Here is a 24,293-nt window from a genome sequence, read left to right as displayed (position 1 = left end):
ACTTCAACAGGAGACTGAGGGAGCTCCACATCAGAATATCACATAGGATAATGGTTAGGGCACTCACCTGAGATCGAATTCTACTCTGTATGGCAATATATCTTGAATAAACATTGTGATGGATGCAAAAAAACCTGGAATGTGGCAGGTATCTCAAAAGAATTCCTGGGACCCCAGCACATCATATGAAGAAACAGGACTGTCCTTGGAAACAATGGGCCATATGGTCATTTTACATATATATAGAGTAGCAGAAGTTTAAGATGCAGGTTATATATTAAAATAAAATTAAATGGATGTGTTTATGCCGAGACACAACATAAGTATCATTGAGAAGTTAAAAAATGCATGCAGAATTTTAATAGAAGTTTTTATAAAGATTTTGAAGTTTTTACACTGAGTATTAAGGGTTTTTTATTTTATTTTAATGAATTTAATATATTCTGTAAAGGTGAACTGCAGCATAGTTTAAGAAGTAGCCAAAAACATATCTAAAGTGAAATGTGTACTGTCTTTCCTTGGATGGCTATGTGTGCTAGATACAATCATATAATGTTGAAAGAGAGCAAAAATTTGCTGATGAACAGTGATCACCCTTTGTATAATCCTGGTTGCTTGTCAAGAGTTCAGTCTGGCATTTCTCCCCAAGGAAAGCAAAAATCCCAAAGCCCCTGGATGAAGAATTATTGACAACTTGCTACATTATGCAGTATTCCTCGCTATTCCTCTGCCCTCCCTAGTTCATATATTAGAAATTAAATAGTAAATTGACTATTAATTTAATTTTTGTCTTTGTCCAAAAACAGATTTGTAAGGTTACATCCTTTAGGCCTGAAACTGATTTTATTGAAGTTCATGGCAAAGCTTCCATTGTCTTAAGCAGAAGCAGAATCTGGCCCTAAATACTGTATATATCAATACATCTGTACCAGTAACTAAATAGAATAATTACTCTGGTTCAATTTTAATGTGCCTTATAAAAGAAAAACAGTCTTGCAAGTTGCTCTAAGGCTCTCATTCAAGACTTTATGCAATGAAAATCACTTCCTGAAAATGTTTGTTTTATACCTTTTCCTCCTTCTCCCTCTCCCTGTTACAGTGCTCAGGCTTTACAGACCATGTTTCAGTTAATGACTCCTAAGCAAATGTATGAACACTTCAAGGGGTATGAGTATGTTTCACACATCAACTGGAATGAAGACAAGGCAGCCGCAATTCTGGAAGCCTGGCAGAGGATGTATGTTGAGGTAAAATACAAAGTCACCTGGAAATCATGCTTTGAAATCTCATAGATTATAGCAGTCCAATAAGGAAGGTGCTTAATGTGTGGGTGTGTCCTAGTTCTAAAGTAATAATGTACTCACTGCAACAGGATATTTTAAAATACTGCTTTTCTTTCTTCTTTTTAATATAACAACTATTTGGCTGTTCACATATGAGTAACACTAAGAAAAGGTACTGTTTATTTTTTGTTCCTGTTATTGAGAACATTTTTCTGATTTGCTGAGACGGAAAAAGAACTGAAGATGTAAGTGCTAGACTGAATTTAAAAGCACTTGGTCAGTGTGATTACTGGAGAAAGGTGTCTGGAAAACATTAGCTAGCCATAGAATCTGCTCACAGCTGCAGTCCCATTGGTGAGGTCATGTGACATTATCTGGCCTTTGTTTCCCAGGCATTGACCTCTGCTGAGCTGCTTGTGACCTCCCTAAAGTGGCCGGCCAATGAAGAAAGAGAGGAGTGCCCTTAAGAATTTGTTGTTTTGGATTAGAGGCAAAACTGATATAACAAGAGTTAGAGAGAAAAGGAAGAGAGCAGAAAAGCCTTCTTAAATTTCAATATTGAAAATTTTTCTGAATGAACTGTGATTGCAACTGCCTTCTCAGCAAAACACACATTCTAATTTGATCTTCAGTAACTTGCAATGAATATGTAGCAAATGCATTAGTGATTTCAACTAGGATCAACAAAATCTCCTCTGAAGGGTGTACATTTTAATGCTAATGATTAAGACAAAAGTTGGCTTCAAATGTATAGTGCAGAAAGCTCATAATGTATCCCCTTCGTTTAGTAATGCTTATTGTTAAATATCTGTTCACAGGTTGTTCATCAAAGTGTTGCACAAAACTCTACTCAGAAGGTGCTTTCCTTTACTACAACTACTCTGGATGACATCCTAAAATCATTTTCTGATGTCAGTGTTATCAGAGTTGCTAGCGGCTACTTATTAATGGTAAAATAAATGTAATCTTGTTTATTTAATTTCTCTAGTGTTCTAACTGCTTTTAACATACATGTGCATTATTGACTCCAGCCTATGGTATATACAATTTTCATAATGCCTAGGATGAAATTGTCAGTTTGCAATTTGTGCATCTTTGACTTATGAGTATCACCTGTTTATGTAACATCTCTAATGTGTGTACTCTTTTAAAATGTATTTTGTATGCATGCTTTTGGTTGGGGGAGGTAAACATTAGAATATGACACATTCTAATGTTTTGCTTTTGTTTTTTCCATTGTTCTGCTTTCAGCTTGCCTATGCCTGTTTAACCATGCTGCGGTGGGACTGTGCCAAGTCCCAGGGTGCCGTGGGGCTGGCAGGAGTCTTGTTGGTTGCACTCTCAGTGGCTGCAGGATTGGGCCTGTGCTCATTGATTGGAATTTCCTTTAATGCTGCCACAACTCAGGTATTAAGGAGCTATTTAGTCTGCTGTTAGATTACAAGTGCTCTGTTAGTAAACAAACCCATCAGAATCAGTCTTTGAAAAAAATTAAATAAAAATGCTGAGTTTAGATTTTAGTTCTGTACTTGTGCCTATTTCCTCCAGCAGCTCACATTTCATATGTCCCACTGTGAGAAATTGCAAAAATAGTGCTCCTGTTGGGTGTTAAAGAGAGAGGCCCCAATCCTGCAACTTACTTTATGCAGGCAGACCCCGGTGCACTGATTCTGCAGGGGTGCAGAATAGGGGACCAGACATTTTGCTCTTACATCTAAAAGTATCAGTCTGCCCAAGTTCTAACAAAATACACTTGGGATCTAATCCGGTATTCCTTGTCTACCCAAATCTCTCATTGACTTCAGTGGGAGTTTTGCATGCATAAGGAATGCAGCATCAGTCCCTTGGCACTATTTCAGAAAGAAAGTTACTAGCCTTACTTTATCCTTTAGTTTTTTGTTCCTGTCCATAGATTCCTGTTTAAAGTGTGCTGGGAATATTGTTTAATTAGCCATTTAATCTCTGGCTACATGGTAGGTTATAAGTGTAATATAACAGCTTCCTTGGTTTTTTTTCACAGGTTTTGCCTTTTCTTGCTCTTGGAGTTGGAGTAGATGACGTTTTCCTTTTGGCACATGCATTTAGTGAAACGGGGCAGAATAAGAGAATTCCATTTGAGGTAATGATAACATGGGGAGTTGGGGCAAATAAAGGAAAAGCTTCAGAGACACAGAATGTGACTAGGATTAATGGTCTTTTTTAAGGAGTGGGGGGAGAAAACTAAGCTAAAATAATCTAAGCAGAAGTTTAATATTTAAATATGATGCAAGAGATAATTTAGGAAGCAATCCTACCTCTTCTGCACACCCATAACTCCAAGTAAATGTATGTTTTGGAGGTGAAAGAAATAAAGGATTGTGACTTTAAAATGCTAAAATATTTTTGCATCCATCATTTAAAGTTTTAAGGCACAAAGGAGCAGGAGGGAGTAAATTTGAAAACCAAACACGCATTTTAATTGTTGTATAGGAAAAAAAATTGAGGTGAGGTTTTTTTGTTTTGTTTTGAATTATGCATGTTCCACAATTCCTTTTTATTTATAAAGGAGTGATAATTGAAAATACTAAATAATCATTAACATATGAGCATTGTGAAATCCCAAATCCTCTAATTTTACAGCACTCTCCCTCTAAACTGGGGTTTTGTTTTCAGTTTGGAGTTTCGTATCAGAATTACAAATCTGTGTAAAAAAGCAACATGTATTTGCTTGTTTTTTTATTTTATACAAACTGTGTCTTCCACATGCTCTTTTGTCATCTGTCTTAGCACACAAGCACCACAGACTCCTTTACCTGTAGCCACCATGTGCTTTTAAACCAACAGCAAACAGCCCTGTAGGTTGGCGAACAATCCTTTCTCAATTATTTTTTAACAAAGTATGAAGCTTTGTGTGGTCCTGGGTTTATTGCTACATGCTTCCCAAGACATGTAGCTACAGGTACATAGTTTAGCCATGAGTTTAATGCATGGTTATTTTGTCTGAAAAATATTTAAAACAAGTGACTGAACTGATACAAAACATAACCTCGTTAATAAAAGAAATATTTGATATCTGATCTCAGCATCACTTCATCTTTGAATTTTGAAGCCATGCTAAGCCTTCTTTTCCCCCTAAAGAATTGTTAGTGCTTTATGTGGCACCTGCTATGTTGTTAGATTATGTTAAGTGGGTGCATTTATTTCAGTACGAACTTGTTATAGATTGCCATTGTCATCATGTTACATCTACAGTGGTGATCTCTCGCTGCTACCTCACAGCTCCATTTGCAGGATCTAACCCTTAAACACCCAATGCTGTATACTCTTGAATTCATTGGACTTTTAAGATATGTTGTATGTTTTTCAGGATAGAACAGGTGAATGTTTGAAGCGAACAGGAGCAAGCGTCGCCCTTACATCTATCAGCAATGTTACTGCCTTCTTTATGGCTGCCTTAATTCCTATTCCTGCTTTACGGGCATTTTCACTCCAGGTAAGTTGATATCATGTTTTGCTGGCTTATATGGTTGTGCTTATGTCATGGTAGGGCCAGGATAGTAACTCTCAGTGATAGTATCATGGTCAATACCGGGTACTTCTCCATTCCACTGCATTGACTTCTGCTCCCTAGTCTACCACACATATAGAAAGAGGTGACAACACCCATTCTTTTCATCCTTACTCTGCTCCTCCTAGTTCTCACACATGGATCCTGACCCTCTGGTGTCCCGCAGGAGAGTGAAAGAGCACCCTGACCCATCCAACTGTCTCCCAGCACAAAAACAGAAAAGTAGAAAACTAAGCGAGATTTAACACACACACACCTCCGCGGCTAAAAGCAGCAGGCTATACACTAGCCTACAAAACCAGATTGCTGACTGGGAATATAATTCCTTGTGCAATGACAGCAACAAGGAGCATTGCTACCACATTAACTATTACCACAGCAATAGGTACTTCCCTTATTCCCAATGTCTTTTTAACAGAGTATTGGAACAAAGTATATCGATAATTTCATGTGCCCAACTACTTTGAGAGAATGTGTGAATGTTATGAATGGAAGGCGCTCGCTCTCTCTCTCTCTCTTTCTCTCTCATATTTATGTTTGTGATAAAACATTTTCAGAGAGATTAAATATTGAGAGATACTGAAGGAAGCTCCTCTTCAGAGCTAAAGGGCTCTTTGAAGAGAGCTCTGGGAGGTTCTCCTCTGACACTGCTCTAACACATAGGCAATTTATAGCACTGTCTGACCTTAGTACACAGCAGAGAAACTGTACTTTTTCAATAGTAATTTTTCTTCTGTTGTAGCCTGGCTCTCTAATCGTTTTTCATTCTACTTGACCCTTGACCAACCCAGAGGAAGTGAGGGCTGCAATTTTTCTTAATACCTGTGGCAATTATTGCAGTTTTCAGAGGCTCAGGCATGTCTGCATTAAGCTGTGAAACGATAAGTAGTTACTGATTACAGCTGCATGAAGACCACTGAACATTAATAATTTACTATTTTTCTTCTCAATAGGCATTTTGATAGTGAATAATGTAGAAAATACAGGAAAACACAGGCATCACTGTTCTGCATTGTGTGTCTTCAAATGATATCTAAAATTAGGATGCAAGTCTTTAGCAGAGATTCATTTGTTGTGGGATGGGGGCGGGGGGCAGGGTGGTACAGTTAATTCTGAAAGCCACTTTCATCTCTTATGGGGGATATTGACAGAGGAATTACTTAATATCTTATGACAAAGATCAACTGTTGTAGACTTTGTTCAGGATTCACGCCTATTCACATACACAATGATTAACATAGATTTCAACACCACTGTTAGAGCATATGCAATGTGTTAAAAGTAACCTTTTTCTTTTTAAACACTCTCTTGGAATGAAATTATTTATTATGATCTCTTCTACTTCATGGCCCAACTCCAAGGATCCAGCACCTAGCCCAAGTGGTAGAAAGGGCTTTGGCTATCTCCACTGGGAGTCCTTGGGAACTTGTCTTCCCCTTCCTTTCATATGCTACACAGTGGCTGCTGAATGGCTCCGTGGAGGCTACCTCAGCCCAATATACTGATCAGAGGAAGAAGAATTGGAGGATCCACACAGAGAGAGATTCTGTGGCCCCAGTCATTCAACTCCTGTGTTTTGGGGGCCTTCACAGATGTGGACTCCATGCTGTTAAGGGGCGCTCAAGTCCTGAGGAGTCTGCCTCAAATATGTCCCCACCACACACACCAGAAATACACTAATTCCACTGCCAGTGGGACATCCACAGAGAGAGCAGCTGTATTAGTCCATGTGTGCATATATATATTAACCTTTTTCTCTCTTCTGACAGATATATTGTGTGACCTATAGTTTTGCTGTCAATTCACTCAGTAGTTCACAGTAGCAGGCACATGTTGTCAGATGTACCATGCTTTCAAAAAACAAATGTCTGATGCTCCAAATGAGGTTTCAGCACATCTAGTGTGTCCAGTATGATTTCATGTTCAAGTTACTCAGGGCACGTCTTCACTACCCGCCGAATCGGCGGGTAGCAATCGATCTATTGGGGATCGACTTATCGCGTCTAGTGAAGACGCGATAAAATCGATCCCCGATGGCTCTTCCGTCGACTCTGGAAATCCACCGTGGCAAGAGGCGGAAGCGGAGTCGACGGCGGCGCAGCTGCGGTCGACTCGCCGCCGTCCTCACAGCCAGGTAAGTCGACCTAAAATACGCAACTTCAGCTACGCTATTCACATAGCTGAAGTTGCGTATCTTACGTCAACCCCCCCCCCCCCCGTAGTGTAGACCTAGCCTCAGACTGATAAATGTCAGAATTAAGGTCTCTTATAAAGTAGCATTTATCTTATAATTTTTCTGTAGGAACTTCTACTCAATCTAAAACAGTACTTGACTTGCCCAGTCTTTCATGTATGTTGCCATAACCTCTCTCTGCTCATATGTAGTAGCACATTTTATACACATGACAGATGGAATAATGCGCAAAATATGCATCCTATGACCTGCACTGAGGATCTGCTGGTAACTGAACAATTTGTGAACACAAATGAAAAATACGAGAAAGAAGCCTTTTATTGTTAGAAATGGGGGCATCTATTACTTGTTCTGTATTGCTTCACCAGGTGTAATCAAAATCAGGTGATGCATTTAATCACAGCATTCAGAATCAGTTAACCATGTAAGATGCTAGTGGGTGGTCTGTTTTTACATGTGGATTTCTTTATTTACAATTTTCTTCCTCCCTCTCCCGCTCATTCATGTTTGTTTAAATAAGAACTCCTTGCTGACTTTGACATTTTCCTAGCAGAGCTTAGAAAGCATTGAAATACAGCAGTTTTCTTTTCGTAGATGCTGATTTCTATTAATCTAGATAGCAAACTTTTAGCAGATGGGCTTAAAAAGAGGGTTGCTTATTTCTTTCTTCATTCACTTTCCTCAAGACTTTGCAAGATAGCTGTCAAAGCTTCCATGGGTTTTGAGGGCCAGGATCTGTAAAATAACCCAGCTGCTGAGGGAGAATAAATGATTTCCTGACTAGCGCCTATAAATGAGAACACAACCTTCAGCCTAGCATATCAACACTTTCTTCTTTCTGATCTTCTGTTATGGGAGCTAATGTAGCTCATCCATACTTCTGAATTGTTCAGTTACTTTAAGAAATTCAAAGCCCACAAAATAGGGGGCTGCTGTCTCAAGAGTTGACTAATGTTTTTCTTTTAAATTCAAATTTATTCTGTAACTTTTGCAGATCTTACATAATGTATTAGCCTTTATCAAATATAAAGAAATGAAAATCAGCAATCTTAAAGTGAGCTTCTACAACATATTATCCAAGGGGGTTTGTTTTGCTTTACAGCTTTTATTATGTGATTGTTTATTTATTTATTTATTTATTGTCATTTGTTGCTTTCATAAATCGTTTAACTCAGGGGCATAGAATTTGAGATGAGCAACCCCGAACTCGCATTAATTCACCTCCTAGAGGGCTGTCAAGATTGGGTCCTAAATTTGTAGATATGTATAATATTCTTAAAATTAGTGTAGGCGATTAAAGAAATCTGTGAATTGTTTTGGCCAAATCTGCTGTAAGAACATCTTCAAAAATAGCTCTTTGTTTTATTTCTAAGTGGGGGAGGAAGTGGAAGAATATAAAAACTGAGTCAAATTCTGCCCTACCTATGCAACCCTGTTGAATTAATGGGACAAATACAGCCCTGGCAAAAGAGGGCACAACTCCATGAAAATCAATAGAACTTAGCCCATTTACACCAGGGCTGAATTTGGCCCTGTATATGTAGTGGGGTTACTTGGATATTCTAATAATCAAGCATGGAACTTAGCCCAATAAATTGTAGCAATAACAATTTTCCTCAATGCAAGAATGATGAACTTTTTCCTAAATATTAAAGTAGGTTGCCATGTGTGAGATTTTTTTCATAATATACAACATACTGTGTAGCTGAAAGAGATACCTGTGCTTTATTGAGAGAGAGAATGTAAGTTGTTAAATTCATTCATTATCTTACTCTGTGGAATAACACAGAAAAGGCTTGCCCTCTCCTCTTTTCCAACTCCTTAAACTTTCTCTGCTCCTGTCATGAGGATTTAAGGAGCAAAAGTAAAGCTGGGGGAGGGGAGAATCCAAGACATGTATGCTATCAGAAGGGAGTTGCAGATAGGCGGCAATAAGGTGGAAGTCTTTGTGACAGGCCTCCTCATCTGCTCATCACCTCTGGCTGTGCAGCACACCCATTCTGCTTGGGTGGTCTACCAGGAATGGCAAAGACTAGCACATACCTTGGGCAGGGCCCCAACCTACCAGCCTTTCTACCTTCTCCCTCAGTGACTCCAGCACAGACTTCCATTCTCTTATTTCAGTTAACAGATGCAGCAGCAGCCACCAGATTTTACAGCAGCAGATTACTAAAATGTTTAAGTTTGGTTCAGAGAAAGCAGCCAAATTCTTGGAATGTGTTTGATGCTCACTCCTTAGAGAGCCCCTTCATCCCACACCCCCAAATGAGGCCTCAGCTCCTTCCCTCTCAGACTAATCCCAGAACTTCTGTTGACTTTTCAAGAGGGAGGCATGAGGCTCTTCCCAGTCCCAGCTTCCTCTGCTGGTTCTTGTGGCTGCTGATTTCAGATTCCCTGTAGTCTGGGACTATATTCCCACACTACAGACTTCATTAACTAGAGTTAAGGTGTAGTTCCTATTGACATAATCACTACAAATCAAGGAAATTGTCAATGAAGGCCCAAGTTCATTCACATGCCTCAATACCCAAACATCACTCAACCCAGACACCAAACCTCCATAACAAACAGTAGCACTGAGAGGAGCCTTTGAGGTCCTGATACATCGGCACATAGAAACTCTGCTCTTCCTTAATCTCCCCTTCCCTCACTGCAGACCCCACCCACTAACCCTGATTCTCATCCCCCTCCCCCCAAGCCTCCTGCTCTTTTTGCTTCCCGGGTCCCCAGAGGCAGCAGTATATGTTAGGACAGGGGTCGGCAACCTTTCAGAAGTGGTGTGCCGAGTCTTCATTTATTCACTCTAATTTAAGGTTTCGCGTGCCAGTAATATATTTAAACATTTTTAGAAGGTCTCTTTCTATAAGTCTATAATATATAACTAAACTATTGTTGTATGTAAAGTAAATAATGTTTTTAAAATGTTTAAGAAGCTTCATTTAAAATGAAATTAAAATGCAGAGTCCCCCGGACCAGTGGCCAGTACCCGGGCAGTGTGAGTGCCACTGAAAATCAGCTCACGTGCTGCCTTCGGCACGCGTGCCATAGGTTGCCTACCCCTGTGTTAGGAGCTGATCTGGGGATTCAGGGAGGTAGGCTGTATCAGTTCCATTGGCTTCTCTTTGATGAGATGATGAGTTAAGATTGATAAGGAGAACAACTCTTGATGTATTTCATTTTAAAAATTAAAAACTATCTTATACCTGAGATGTCATTCTGTGTGAGTGGGTGAGTAAGTCTGGAGTTTGTAAGGACTGGGATACTTCAGCTAGAGGAGTCCATAAAACTATGAGACTCTGAAGGAAATTTCACAAAAGGATTGTTTTAAAAATGTTTTCTTTGGCAAAGTCAGTATATCTGTGACCAAAATTATGGAGAATTCAGTAGTCCTAGGAAGAGTAGTTATGTTTAATGTGGAGACTAAATTTACTCATTAGAGTATGAAGTAGAATCCTTTTAATCCTGTTTAAGTACAAATCCCAATGCAATTTTAACTATAGAGCCCCAAGGCAACTGGGACCCAAGGGTTGTTGGTACCCACAATGGAATCCAGTAAGGTAAGGGCTGTATGTGGAAGTGTAGGGGAGGAGGGTGTCTATGAAGCTGGGGGCCCAGTTAGAAGGTTTTGTGGATGCTGGAAAAATTAGGGACCATATTGGGAAATTGGGAGCAGGGCTTGACTGATCTACCAAAATCTCAAAAAGTTTGGAGGAAGGTTGACAGAAGCTCTTACTTTAACTGAACTAATTACTCATCCTTTATAGATACTTCAGCCGTGATTGACTTCGCAGAATAATAATAATTTTAAAAAAACTTCTGCAAAGTAGGCTCAGTAAATACCTCCCCTGCTAAAGCAGCAGTTTGTTTTCCTGACAGATTCAATCCATTCTAGAAAGGATCAAAAGGAAATCACTTAATTTTGCAGTCCTGGCTATGACCTTACATACCTTTGTGTGTGGGTATTTATAAATCATGGAATGGTCCTTGGATCTTTTCCCTGAAAGATTCAAGTGTTGGTTAAATGCTAACTAGCCTTTTTAACGCTAAAGAAACTCTATCAGTAGTTACATCTCCAGTCAGATCAGTGGTATGAAAATCTTGCTTTAATCAGGTTAATGATCTTAATATAAAAAGGAGCAGAAGCATAAACTGCTTTAAAGTACAGTATATTTACAATTTTAGGATTAATATAACTAGAAAATGTTTACACTAGTGGTTCTGTCATTCTCAGAAAGTTGTAATAATAATTGGTGCTTTATAACTTCTGAGTACTGTGCAAGCACTAACTAATCCTCATAACACCATTGGGAGGTTTATTGCTCTGGTTTTGCAGAGGAGGCACAGAAAAAGTCAAAATTGCCTTGTCCAAGGCCACATGATACGGGCTACATTTTCAAAACTGGATATTAATTTTGGATGCCACAGATTCGGGGTTACCAGTTTTGAGACACATGGAGTGTGATTTTCAGACGTGCTGAGCACCTGAAGCACCCATTGACTTCTTTTGGAGTATTAAGTCCTCACCCTTCTGAAAATCATCAGGCCAAAGGTGTAGCAATTTGGGCACTCAAAACCCGCGAAATTCAGTTAGTGACCATTTTTGAAAATTTGGGCCAAAATTGCATACAACTCAGAAGTTACATGGGGGAGGCAGGCAAGAACATGTCATCCATTTATGCCATTTCCTTAGATTGAGCCACACATATTGAGCCACGGTAGAGTAACATGCTTCTTATATGTCGTTGGTAACTTAGGCCGTACCCAAAGAGTTTAATGTTGTTTCTTATTGATTTTTTTTTTCAGAATAATTTTGAACATTTTGCTCATTTGAGTTTGAAATGAGGATTTGTTTTCTGGGTTAATTTCTTCTTTCTCTACATGCTGTTCTTCCATCCCCGCCCCCAGACCTTCCATTATTCATGGTATCTTTTGTGGTCGTTCATAGTATTTAATGTGTTTTAGAGAATGGTTTTGGATGTGTATTTTAATTTACTCTTTACCCTCTAATCGGGTAAAGGAATCCCATTGTTCATGTCACTTATCATTTCATGATTGTTGATTGTCAGCTCTTTGGGGCAGGGTCCAACTTTTTGTTCTGTGTTGGACAGCACCTAATAAATGGGGTTCTGGTCCATGGCAGATCTTCTGAACACTACTACAGAACAAATAAATAACAATAATATGTGCTATACCCTATGTGTTTATGAGTAATACGTAGGGGAACAGTTGAGATTTGAATTTAAATGTTCATTTTAAAATTAATATTTAATATCCTTGTTCCATTTTAAATAGTTATTTTAATAAAGTTGGCTCATTAATCTAACTGTATTAAACTTGAGTGGGGGAGTTCTATAAATAATCCTGAAATATTACTCTGTTTTTTATAGCTGGAATTTAGCTAATTACATCAAATGAGTAGTACATTACTACATTTAGCATTTTCATTAAAGTTTAATTAGAGCTTTTTCCATTATTGATTTAACACTATTCTGTAATGTTATAGTGGTAGCTAAATGACTTCATAACCTTCAAATTGATAGCTACAATTTTAACCCCAGGCTGGGTTTTTTTCTTTCTGCATTATTAAAACGGCAATAATACAATTCTCTCGCAAAAATATAATTTATTGTATTTATTTTTTCAGTTTTAAAATATGTCCATCACCATGTCTTGGTGGACGTACATAAGAACAATATAAAATTTAATATTACAGACTTTAATTAAATACAGTTGACTCACCACAATGAAATAGGAATGTAAAAATACCTCTCTCAGCCCCCCAGGCTAAAGTCTGAATGTACTCTTGAGCTGACATGACAAATGGATAGACATGTTGGAATTGAAAGGAGTTTGTAAGCTTTTTAAGCCTGTGTCCTAAAAGCATGAAGCTTAGTGATGACATCTCTTTACCTCCGCTTGGTTTCTAGGCTGCTGTTGTTGTGGTATTCAACTTTGCCATGGTTCTGCTAATTTTTCCTGCTATTCTAAGCATGGACCTTTACCGTCGGGAGGACAGGAGATTGGATATATTCTGCTGCTTTACAAGGTGAGGCTATCTGGGAGTGTTACTTTGTATCAAACAATCTCCTTGTGGTTAACACTTGGGGCTCTGACAGCAGCCCTTCTGTGTGAATAGTTCCCACTGCAGTGAGCAGGAGTGCTGCATGCTTCAGGACTGCAGGATCAGGCCCATAGTAGCATGTCAGCATGATTTTATTGCTAACAGGTGAAGCATGTTTGCTATCTTGGTTTTCTGCCTGAGCAGATGTAAAACAATAAACAGTGCTCTCTCTGTTCCATACATACTGTGCCACACACACTCATTTTACTCTTTGAAGCATAACTTTCCAGAAGTTTGTAGCAGACCCATGCTTTGAGAATATCCACAAGTGTTTAGTTCACTGTTTTTATGATTTTTGTAGGATCCCAAAGAGAGGCCCATGTGCTGAAGTAGAAGGGTGGTGGGTTGGGGTGAGGCAAGAGTTAATTCCACTTTGGGTGTTTCTCTCGGGGACCGGCCAAAATGTGAGGGCCCCAAGGCATCACTTGTACTTAAAGTTATCGTCAGCTCTATATAATTATTACTGTTATACATGGAAACCTTTAAACATTACGGGGAAAAAATCTTCCAAAAGTTTAGAATTGGGAAGTGACTTAGGGGTACAGCTCTTTGTAGGGCTGGGAGAGGTGCTAAGAGGGCCATGCCACAGCAGGACAGACTTGGACAGAATTAGGCCTGGTCTACACATAAAATTTAGGGTGACGTAGCTATGGCACTCATGAGTGTACAAAATCCATATCCCTGAGCACCACAGCTGAGCCGACCTAAAACCTTGCTGTAGGCTTGGCAAGGTCAATGGAAGCATTCTTCCATCAACCTCGCTTCTGTCACTCAGAGAGGTGGAGTTACTACAGCAATGGAAGAATCCCTTCTATTGCTGCAGTGAGAGTTAACACTGTGAGGTGACAGAGGCACAGCTGCAGCACCATAGTTATGCCGCTGTAACTCTCATAGTGTAGACAAGCCCTTAGTGATCAGACTGCAGCATCAGCTCCACCATCCAGGAAATGGGTGCAGCATGAACTCTGCCCCCCTCCCTACCTCCCGCATGCACTGAGCCAGCTTTGTGGCAAATGCTTATGGAGCAGAGCCCATGGAAAGGCTAGAGTCACTGGCAGGGATGCTGGAACTTAGGGGTTCCTGCGGTACATCAGCACCCCTGGCTTGAAGTAATAATAGCAACTGAATGCACGACCTCCATCGTTTACAGGGTATACATTTTTGTTCAATGGCTTTCAGTGCCCCTGGTCACTGGGGGAGCTAGTCTGAAGCACTGACTACAGTTCCCCTCCCATTGCATTTGGTTAGGGGAGAGGAGAAGTCACCTTGCATCCTCTCCCTTTTGCACACCCACTAAGGACCAGACACAATTTAACCTTTCTATAAAAGGGAGAACGTGCCATGTCATCTCTAGCATTGTTTTCAGGGTACAGGGAGTGGTTGAAGCAAGGGACTGTGAACCCAGAGCTTAGGTTCTATTCCTGGCTTTGCCATAGATTCAGTATGTGACGTTGGGGAAGTTACTTAGACCAAAACATCCCAAAGTTTTCACTAACTTTGGGTCCTCCATTTTTGAGTTTGATTTTTAGAAGTACCAAGCACCCACAGCTGCTATTTACTTCCCCATCTAAGTGGCACAAAACATAGATCAAGATCTGGGCCCATCTACTTACCTATACATATAGATACTTAATGCAATTTTGATTTGTTTTGGCAGGCAGCATTCTGAAAATCTTTTTGTATTTATGTAACTTCAATGAAAAGTTTCTGATACTGTTGTTCTATTATCAATGCTTCATACCAGGTTTATTTTCTCCCCACACTTAAAGAAAAAAAGTTTGTCTTTGATTATGCGAGGTCCATCTTTGTCCTTGTAAACTAGGTAGCTGCCATGTTTTGTAGAGGATACTCTAAAACTGAGTGCTTGAAGAAAATACTTCTGTAATTTTGTCTCATCATGTTGCCCTCCTGTTCTGGAAATTAATCTTCACTTATGCTTACTTCATTTTTTACAACATGCAATCAGCGTATGGCAAGTATTTTCAAACTGTTTCCAATGAGAAGGCCCAAATGTTTAACAGCTGATTGATTTGAAATTATAACCTTTAATAGCTCTAACAAGAGAACTCAGTTCATTGTGTATTTACGTTTTACTCTTCTGAATAATTTAATCTTTACTATGGTTACAACAGATGCAAACCCAAATCCATGTCGGTATATGCAAATTGTGGAACTACATGCCTAGCTACCTGATTTGCATGTGTAATTAACTGGCTTGTGTGAACAAATGCTAGTTTCCTCACAAAAACATTGGTATCTGGTTTTTGTTTTATGTAGGCACAAGAGATACACATATATTTATGTAGGCACCTTCTCTTCACCCATGTTTAGCAAAATGTTTCCTTCAAGTGCAAAACAAAACCTTCATCAAAAAATTATATATAACTAAAGTATAAAAAACTATTATTAGTTGTACATGCATAAAGACTACCCTGTCTAGTCTGATGAAAATGAAAATGTATATGAGTGTAAATGGATGTTTGTCTCTTCTCTTTCAGTCCATGTACTAGCAGAGTGATTCAGATTGAGCCTCAAGCATATGCAGATAATGATAACACTCGCTACAGCCCTCCACCACCCTACAGCAGTCACAGTTTTGCACATGAAACTCAGATTACAATGCAATCTACAGTGCAGCTGCGCACAGAATATGACCCTCATACCCAGGTGTACTACACCACAGCAGAGCCCCGCTCAGAAATATCTGTGCAGCCAGTCACAGTGACACAGGATAACCTCAGCTGCCAGAGCCCAGAAAGCACAAGCTCGACAAGGGATTTGCTTTCCCAGTTTTCAGACTCGAACATGCATTGTCTTGAGCCACCCTGTACTAAATGGACGCTCTCATCTTTTGCCGAAAAGCATTACGCTCCATTCCTGCTAAAACCAAAAGCCAAGGTAACCTGCAAAATGCACATCCGTTTTACAGAAATACATATTTCTCCCTTGCCCAAGAGGAAAGGACTTTTGTATTTTGGAGCAATATGAGTTACCACATTAGAGCTTGGTAAATTACACTGCCAACAGGCAGAGATTCATTTTGGAATATGTATTCTTAAATGAGCTCTAAAATCTTAGAGCTAATTTCAGACTTGAAGACTTTCAACTTATTAATGTGTCCAGTGACAGTATTTTTATTACACAGATTTTGAGTGAAGGGAGACACTGGCATCTGTAATATAAGTTTGTAAACAGTGAAAATAAGTTAAAAATAGATTTCTAACTTTTGTTCCCTTTAAAATGTCTAGAGCATGGTCCAACTCCCATTGACTATAATAGGAATTAGAAAGGGTGCATTGTGTGTAAGGGTTAAAAGCATGATACTAAAAAGTAAATTTCAAATAATTCCTCTAATGTGCCCTAAGCAGCATCTTTTCTTTAGAAACATGGGACTTACTGCATTTCCATTTTCTATTGCAGGTTGTGGTTATTTTCCTTTTCCTGGGTTTACTTGGGGTCAGTCTTTACGGTACTACCCGGGTGAGAGATGGACTGGATCTCACAGACATTGTACCACGGGAAACCCGAGAATATGACTTTATTGCTGCACAATTCAAGTACTTCTCCTTCTACAACATGTATATAGTGACACAGAACGCAGACTACCCCAACATCCAGCACTTACTTTATGACCTTCACAAAAGTTTCAGCAATGTTACATATGTTTTGTTGGAGGAAAATAAGCAGCTTCCCAAAATGTGGTTGCACTACTTTCGAGACTGGCTGCAAGGTAAGAAAATTGCTGAATGGCTAATAGAGGGGTTTGGTGTCTTTTTGTGCCTGTGTTTTTAACACAGACCTAACTTCAAGTACATGAGCAGTCCCGTTGGCTTCAGTTGGGAGTATTCATATGCTTAAAGTTAAGCATGTTACTTAAGTGCTTTGTTGGATCAGGGGCCAAGTGCGTAGGATTATTATAGTAATTCATTCTGAAACAATTTATTCTTTAGTACTGAAAATAAACAGTAACATTGCAGCAAATTTAACATTTCTTAGTTATGGGTCATCAAATTCTGCCTAGAAATGCATCTCCCTCTCCCATCTTTATGTTGGAAAGTCTTTTAGGAAGTATTAGTCAATTGAAAAATAAATTGTGCTGACCTATGGAGACAGTCTAAACTTTCCCATAACTGTTTACACACTACTAATGTAGCCAATAGTTTCTAGAAAACATGTGCATAAAAGTTCTAGTATTTTTATTTGTTTGTTTTTTCCTTCTGAGAATATGTTGGGCAGCATGATGAAAGTAAAGCCACTAAGTGGCATGCAGTCCAAAAATGATCAAGCTCCCTGTTGTATTTAATATATATTGAGGCTGAGAGGAGCTTTAGTTTTGTTTTTGTTTTGTTTTTTAGGTCTGAAATTCATTCATCAGTCTTCTGTTACGTTAATTTAATGAAAGTTTTGCTTGGAATATTTTGCTCAGAAGCAAATTTAGTTGCAGGAGAAGAAAAGGCAATAGTTTTTAATATACTTTTCCAAATACACTTATATGCTGGTATTCAACTGAGATTTGTTTCTGTTACTGTGTTTTTACATAAAGCAATTTGTAGGTAACAACAGAAAGAAATACAGGAAGTTGTAGGGTGTCCCCTTTTTTGCATGTTTTGCAATGATACAGACATGCAAATAGTTTCCTGTACACAGAATAAAGAGATGTGGTATGAGTAGTTAGCTTGAGGGGAGAGTGTTTATTGTAGAAATTATTTCTGTGTCTTCAAGTTTGTGCTGATGCTCAACATGCAATGCTAGTGGTAAGTCTGGAAAGAGGGCAGGATTGCTTGCTGCTGGCAGTGTTGTGTGATAAACACTAGGTCTGAAGAACAGCTGTGTGTAGCTTGAAAGCTTGTCTAATAGAAGATACTACCTAACCCAGCTTGTTTTTCAGTGACACAGTAAGGTCATCAGTCATCATGCCCATTACAGGTACCTGATTCTTTCAGAGACAAATCTGTCTCTCCACATTTATTTACACCAGAATACCACACACTCCATATCCCAATGCTTTAAGGTTCCACTATATGCTTATTGTGAATCTGACATCTATATGACAAATGAATCTTACAGTAATCACAGCTGCATCCTACAGGGACTCAGAGTTTCTCGAAAACTGCACACCAGCACCAATAACTGCTCTGGTTCCATGTTCAAGAGTGCTTTCGTTTTGCTCCATTTTTTCACTCTGCTGCTGGGAAGATAATACCGAGCAAGGGATTTGACCCAAGCCACACCTCCTTTTTGCATAGCCACTATCTCTACAGCTCACCCCAAAACTGAGTAAGCCCTGCGCACCACATTATCCACCATTCCCTTGTTCCCTTGCAATCATAAGGTAGCTTTTTAGAGGAGGTGAATGTGTGTGTAACTCACACACTTTTGAGATAATAGATGTAACTTGCATGACACATTTAACCAAAAAAAACCCAAAAAACCACTAGGGTGGAATAAGCAGGCTCCCCAAACCTGTGATTTGACAAAAACCTCAGCCCTGATGAACTCTTGTTCTTTTTAGGTCATAAATGTGACTATCACTTGACATTTAGAAGGAAGAACTGTACAACTAATATAAAACAACTACATTGTGTAGATTAAAATAGAAGGAGAAAAACATTAAGCAGTGTAGGCAAAGGAGAGGAGATGTTTTAAGATTATGGAGTGTTGATGAAGGAGAGGGATCTAAGACCTATACTAGAGAAAGCTCTCACACCTGTACTAATGCAATTATATGAAGGAGCAGATAGTAATAATAAATAATAATACCTAATTCTTATATTGTGCTAGCTAGATCCAAGACTAAGTGAGTGGAATGGAAAGGAAGTAAAAAGAGAGCAAAGGCCAGATAAGCTGGCTGGAACAGGTCCATGCAGCTTTTTAAAAACAAGGAAGAGGGACAGTTTTAAATTGGATCCTGGAATGAATGGAAAGCCGGTGGAATTGTATCAGAATGATGTGATTGTATGTTAGAGAACATGATATGATCTTTCTAATGGCAAACTAAGGCTATTTCATGTGCTTGAACTACAGTGATAATTCCCATTGACTTCACTAGGAAGTCAATGCACAGATTGCAGGCTGAATATGGTAGGCACCTAAATATTTGCACGGTGGATTTGGTAGGTAACAATAGCATGTGAACAGCAGCATTTTTTATCAAAGTATTGTGCTTGGCGTTAGCCATACAAGACTCCCACTGATTTATTTTCAGTGGAGTTATATGGCTTCAGTCTTCCACAAAATCTTTTAAAACGTTGTCTTGCTCCTTGATTTTCTATAATGCAAGCACTTTCTCTTTTATCTGAAAATATCAAGGAAAGGAATTAACGTTTTAATAATTTCAGTTAGAACTGGAAATGTGAACTTTGTGTATATAAGTGACTGGATGTAAATGAGGTAATTTATATTCCCCGTTGACTTATAATTACCCTTGTTTTCCAAAGGGTAATCCTACACTGTGCTTCACAGTGCCTGCTCTTCGCATGGGTCAGGAAGGAATTCATTCCCTCATCCCCAACATCTCATGTACAGTATGGCAAAATTGGCCAGATGCACTCTGGAGGGAGGAGGTTCACCTTCCTTGTGTGAAGCATCAAGCATAGGTCACTGCTTCATGTGACAAATTTTATGTTCCTATGTTCCTGCATATACCATTTTAAAAATTGCCTTCATTTGTATAGCTTTTCCAAAGGAAGGCACCACCAAGTTGCTTTATCTTTCTGTTCCGAAAGATTTTGCTGATCACAATTATTTTTAAAACATACTAGTTTTTTGGTTGTACTTTTAATGTGTAGCTTAAATGTTGGTATGACCTGCTCATACTGAAGATATTTTCCTTTGAATTCACAACTTTTATTTATTTATTTAAAAGTGTCATGGTAATTTTGGTGGTCTGTAATGTAAGTTTTAGCGATTTTGAAATCATTAAGAAGTTATACACACCTAAAGATGATTTCTTAGGTACTCTTTCTGACATCTCTAGATCTCAGCAATGTACCGATTCAATAATAAGAAACTGGTGCTGGTACTTGTGCCTATTCCAGTAAAAACATAAAGGGAATAAGCCATCTAAGTCATAAAATATTCAAAATGGATTTGGAGTTTGTGGCGAAGATCCATTTTTTTTTATGTATAAAGGGAGGGGGAAAAGACCAGATTTTCATGCAGGTTAGTTATGTAAAATCACAAAAAGCACAAGTTGAATAATTTTGAATGCAAATGGCTAATTCTGGTTATTTGTGTATCTAGTTGTCCCCTTTGTATGAAGCATTTATTAATCTGAAAACTCTGGCCCCAAATATTGTCTGTTTAGCATAGCATCTTGTGCTCACTTTACCAAGGAAAGTTATGTTTATCGTAACTTACAAGTCAGTCTTTTCTTTGGTGGTCTCTCCTCCTCTCCCACGTTCTTCTTGAACAACCCTCCTTTAACTCCCAACATGGTCTTTTACATTACTATTCTGATAACACAACCGGTGCTTATAACCATTTCACTGGAGGTTTTAATGGAATAAACCTGTATTCAGGAAGGAGAGATTTGTATTTTTCACTTCCTAAGTTATATCTTGCCCACTGCGAGTGCCCAACAAACAGACCTTTCATATTGCATGCTTTGGAGTTGCTTAGATGATGTTAGAGTATCTGGTGTTAAATGGTCTCCCTTTGTTCTGGGCAAGGGGCTGGAGTACTGTCTGAGCTGGGTTTAGAAGGCTTGCTTTATTGCTTTGTTCTGAACCTGTTGGCTTTAGTGGGGGAAGGGGGGAGTATGATTATGGATGTCTGCATGGGAGGCAACTTTCCAGGGGGAGGGGTAAGCACTTGTAAAGGAGAATGAGCACTCAGGCCCTAAGGCTGTGTGTCATTTAGGTCATGTTTTCTCTTCCAACACTCTTATCTCTTTACAGCTGTAGCTAACCTATCAGTTCTGTAATGATGGTTTTGATTACAACCTCTCAGGGCAGCTGTGAGGTGGGTCGGTGCTTTTTTTTTTTTTTTTTTTTTTTTTGCCCCTCTGCTTTTCCTTCCCTTCCCAGGACATGCGGTTTGTCATCTGTTTTCAAAGAGCCTCCTTGCATTGGATTGTGGCTTCCTGTTCTAAATCTGATCCAAATTTGTGCTGTGAGGTATTCCCCCTTTCCTCTCCCCCCTTTCCCACCCTGAAAGGGTGGCAAAGAGGAAAATAACAGTTGAGAGTGAATAGGTGTTGGCTGTGATCTTTACACGTGCTGGCAGCAGATCCCACGACTTGTATTAGCTACACAAGTTGAACAGATGGAACAAATTGACAAAATCGTGTTCACTCACGCTGTGCTCAAGAAGCAGCTGAGTTGTTGTTTGAAGTTGAAAGTTTGAGTGTGGTTTTATTTTCCCCCTTGCAGTGGAATTTCTGGTTATATCATAGAGCCTATTGCTTTAGCGCTCTGCAGTAGCACAAGACAGTTAATGAGAGTGCTAATGTGCTTCGCCAGCATCTCATGAAGGCGCGGGGGGAGGAGGGGGAACAGTATGGGGAGTGTGTTTCTTTTTAGATAATGGATTAAATTCCTTCCTGATTTAACTCCATGGTAGTCAATGGAGTTTCTGTTTTGGTGCCATTCAGTGTCGGGTGAGATTTCAGTAATGTGTGGGGGCAAGGGTTGCGAAGAGTGGAGATACACATTTTAAAAAAAATATTAGCATTGCACAACTGTAGTTTATTAATAAAGACTTCAGTGAATCCTCGTCTTTTGGTTTACAGAGTGCTAGGTTGTCACCTAACTCCTAGCCGTGTGAATGGGGCAATGTGGAGCTATGCCACCAGGAGAAGGAATTGTGACCCCAAGTCATAATCCCTTCCCGGCTCCCCACTGACTCCTGGGAGCAGTCGGTTACTGCAGCTTTGTTCTGAGTGCAGGTTACTTACCCACTCTCTCACTAGCTCATCTCTGCTAGCCAGCTCCAAAAGCCAAGGCTCCTCCTTCTTGCCACCCCCTTCACGGAGGGTGAGGGATTGTAGCGGACCTTAGCTTGGACTCTGTGCATCTGCACTCCAGCCATAATGTGGGGAGAGCCCTAACACAGCCACGCAGTGAGCATGAGACTGGGGTTGGGTTTACATCATCCTGAAGCTTCATTAGGAAAGCTACAGGCTGGCCCAAAATAGATATATATGTAAAAAGAGTAATTACTTTTGATTCTCCCAACTGTAATTTGTTTAAAGGATGGTTTCTTATCGGCATGTTTAATCTTCCCCACCCCTTTCCCAACTCACCGTAGGTCTTCAAGATGCATTTGACAGCGACTGGGAAACTGGGAAAATCACATACAACAGTTATAAAAATGGATCTGATGATGCTGTTCTGGCCTACAAACTTCTGGTGCAAACAGGCAACCGCGACAAGCCCATCGACATCAGTCAGGTACTGTCCCGTACATCAGTGTGACCATATCTGTTTATGTGGAAATGCACAAACTAATGGGAGTTGTAGAAGAAATGAGGAATACTTAGTTGGTTTTTTTTAGTATCTGTTGAGTTTATAAAGCTGATCCTGCAGTTCTCACACACATGAATAATGTCACTTGCTTCAGTGGGAATACTCATGGGAGTAAGACTGCAGGATCGAGCCTGCATTCTGTAATATTCAGAAGCACCCGTCACAAATGTCTATCTTTATGAAATACTAGGTGGTGCATACTTAATATTTTTTGAGCCCAGTTCTGCTCTTAAATGCATGAGCTCAGTTCCCATTGAACACAATAGGAGCTGCATCCTTGTATATGAACGCAGGATTGAGCTTTGCGTGGCCTGATTCTTCTCCAATTTTACATCAGATTGAACTCCATTGACTTGAGTGGAATTGCACCTGATTTACACCAAAGTATGTGAAGAATCAGTCATATACGGTTGTCCTCTATTTTATTTTTGTGACTGGTGAATAGAAATCTTAAAATGTAGATTCCCATCTACTCAGTTTGCTCCCAACAATTTGAATGGAAAGGCACATTTTTAAGAGACATTTTTTAGGAAGGGTGGGTGAAAGGGTATTGGAGCCATAATATACTATAGTGAGGGCTGCCAACCCTCCAGGATTGTCCGGAAGTCTCCAGGAATTAAAGAGTAATCTTTAATTAAAGATTATGTCATGTGATAAAACCTCCAGGAATACATCCAACCAAAATTGGCAACCCCAACGATAGTACTCCTGCACTATCATGAGTTAAGGGTACATCGACATTTGAGCTGGGAAGAGTGATTCCCAGCTCACATAGACATACCCACACTAGCTGTACTCAAGCCAGCATGCTAAAAATAGAAAGTAGTGCAGGCAGGAGCCTGGGCTAGTCACCCAAATCATAGGCATGCGCAGCCCATTTCATTAGGGTGTGCACCCAGGGAGCCCCGCCCTAGCCCTGCCCCATCCACTCCCTCCTACTTCCTGCCCCCTGACTGCCACCCTCAGAACCTCCAACCCCCCCGCTCCTTGTCCCCTGACTACCCCCTACTGGGACCCCTGCCCCTAACTGCCCCCCAGGACCCCACCCCCTACCTAAGCCTTCCTGCTCCTTGTCCCCTGACTGCCCCCCTAGGACCCTACCCCCTGCCTGTCCCCTGACTGCCCCGACCCTTATCCACTCCCACGCCTATCCAACCACTCCCCGCCCCCTGACAGGACCCCCAGAACTCCCGACCCATCCAACCCCCTCTGCTCCCTGCCCCCCCAACCCCTCTCCACACCCCTGCCTCCTGACAGCCCCCACCCAGAACTCCCAACTCATCCAATCCCCCCCAGCTCCTTGTCCCCTGACCACCCCCTCCAGAGGCCCCCCCACCCTAACTGCCCCCCCAGGACCCTCCTTACTCCCTGTCCCCTGACCCCTATCTACCCCCCGCCCCCTGACAGACCCGGGGACTCCCATGCTGCATCCAACCCCCTCTGCTCCCTGATTGCCCCCTCCAGAGACCCCCCCGTCCCTAACACCCCTGCCCGGGATCCCACCCCCATCCAACCCACCCTGCTCCCTGTCGCCTGACTCCCCCCACCCCTTATCCAACCCCCCTGGCCCTGGACTCCTTACCATGGCATGAGATGAGGCTCCTCGCCTCCCTGCGGAGCCAAACGCTGCCCCGCGGGAGCGTGCAGCCCTGGCCCCCAGAGCGCTGCACGCGGGGCAGCA

At 40.4% G+C, this 24,293-nt stretch overlaps 1 protein-coding gene across 1 annotated transcript in view; it reads left to right on the top strand.

The window, feature by feature from the left end:
• The window catches only part of PTCH1 (patched 1), an 82,692-nt gene that overhangs the window by 35,794 nt on the left and 22,605 nt on the right, over positions 1 to 24,293 (top strand). The window contains exons 8-16 of the mRNA XM_024208970.2: positions 1,100 to 1,247; positions 2,102 to 2,233; positions 2,535 to 2,690; positions 3,304 to 3,402; positions 4,630 to 4,755; positions 12,952 to 13,070; positions 15,644 to 16,043; positions 16,566 to 16,875; positions 22,395 to 22,537. Coding sequence (XP_024064738.2) covers positions 1,100 to 1,247; positions 2,102 to 2,233; positions 2,535 to 2,690; positions 3,304 to 3,402; positions 4,630 to 4,755; positions 12,952 to 13,070; positions 15,644 to 16,043; positions 16,566 to 16,875; positions 22,395 to 22,537 — 1,633 coding nt within the window. The remainder of the gene's footprint in view (positions 1 to 1,099; positions 1,248 to 2,101; positions 2,234 to 2,534; positions 2,691 to 3,303; positions 3,403 to 4,629; positions 4,756 to 12,951; positions 13,071 to 15,643; positions 16,044 to 16,565; positions 16,876 to 22,394; positions 22,538 to 24,293) is intronic.

The sequence above is a fragment of the Terrapene carolina genome, unplaced genomic scaffold, assembly GCF_002925995.2.
Source record: "Terrapene carolina triunguis isolate 2854851 unplaced genomic scaffold, T_m_triunguis-2.0 Scaffold113, whole genome shotgun sequence".
Lineage (NCBI taxonomy): Eukaryota > Metazoa > Chordata > Testudines > Emydidae > Terrapene > Terrapene triunguis.
Note: the sequence above shows the minus strand (reverse complement) of the source record. Positions and strands in the feature narration are given on the sequence as shown.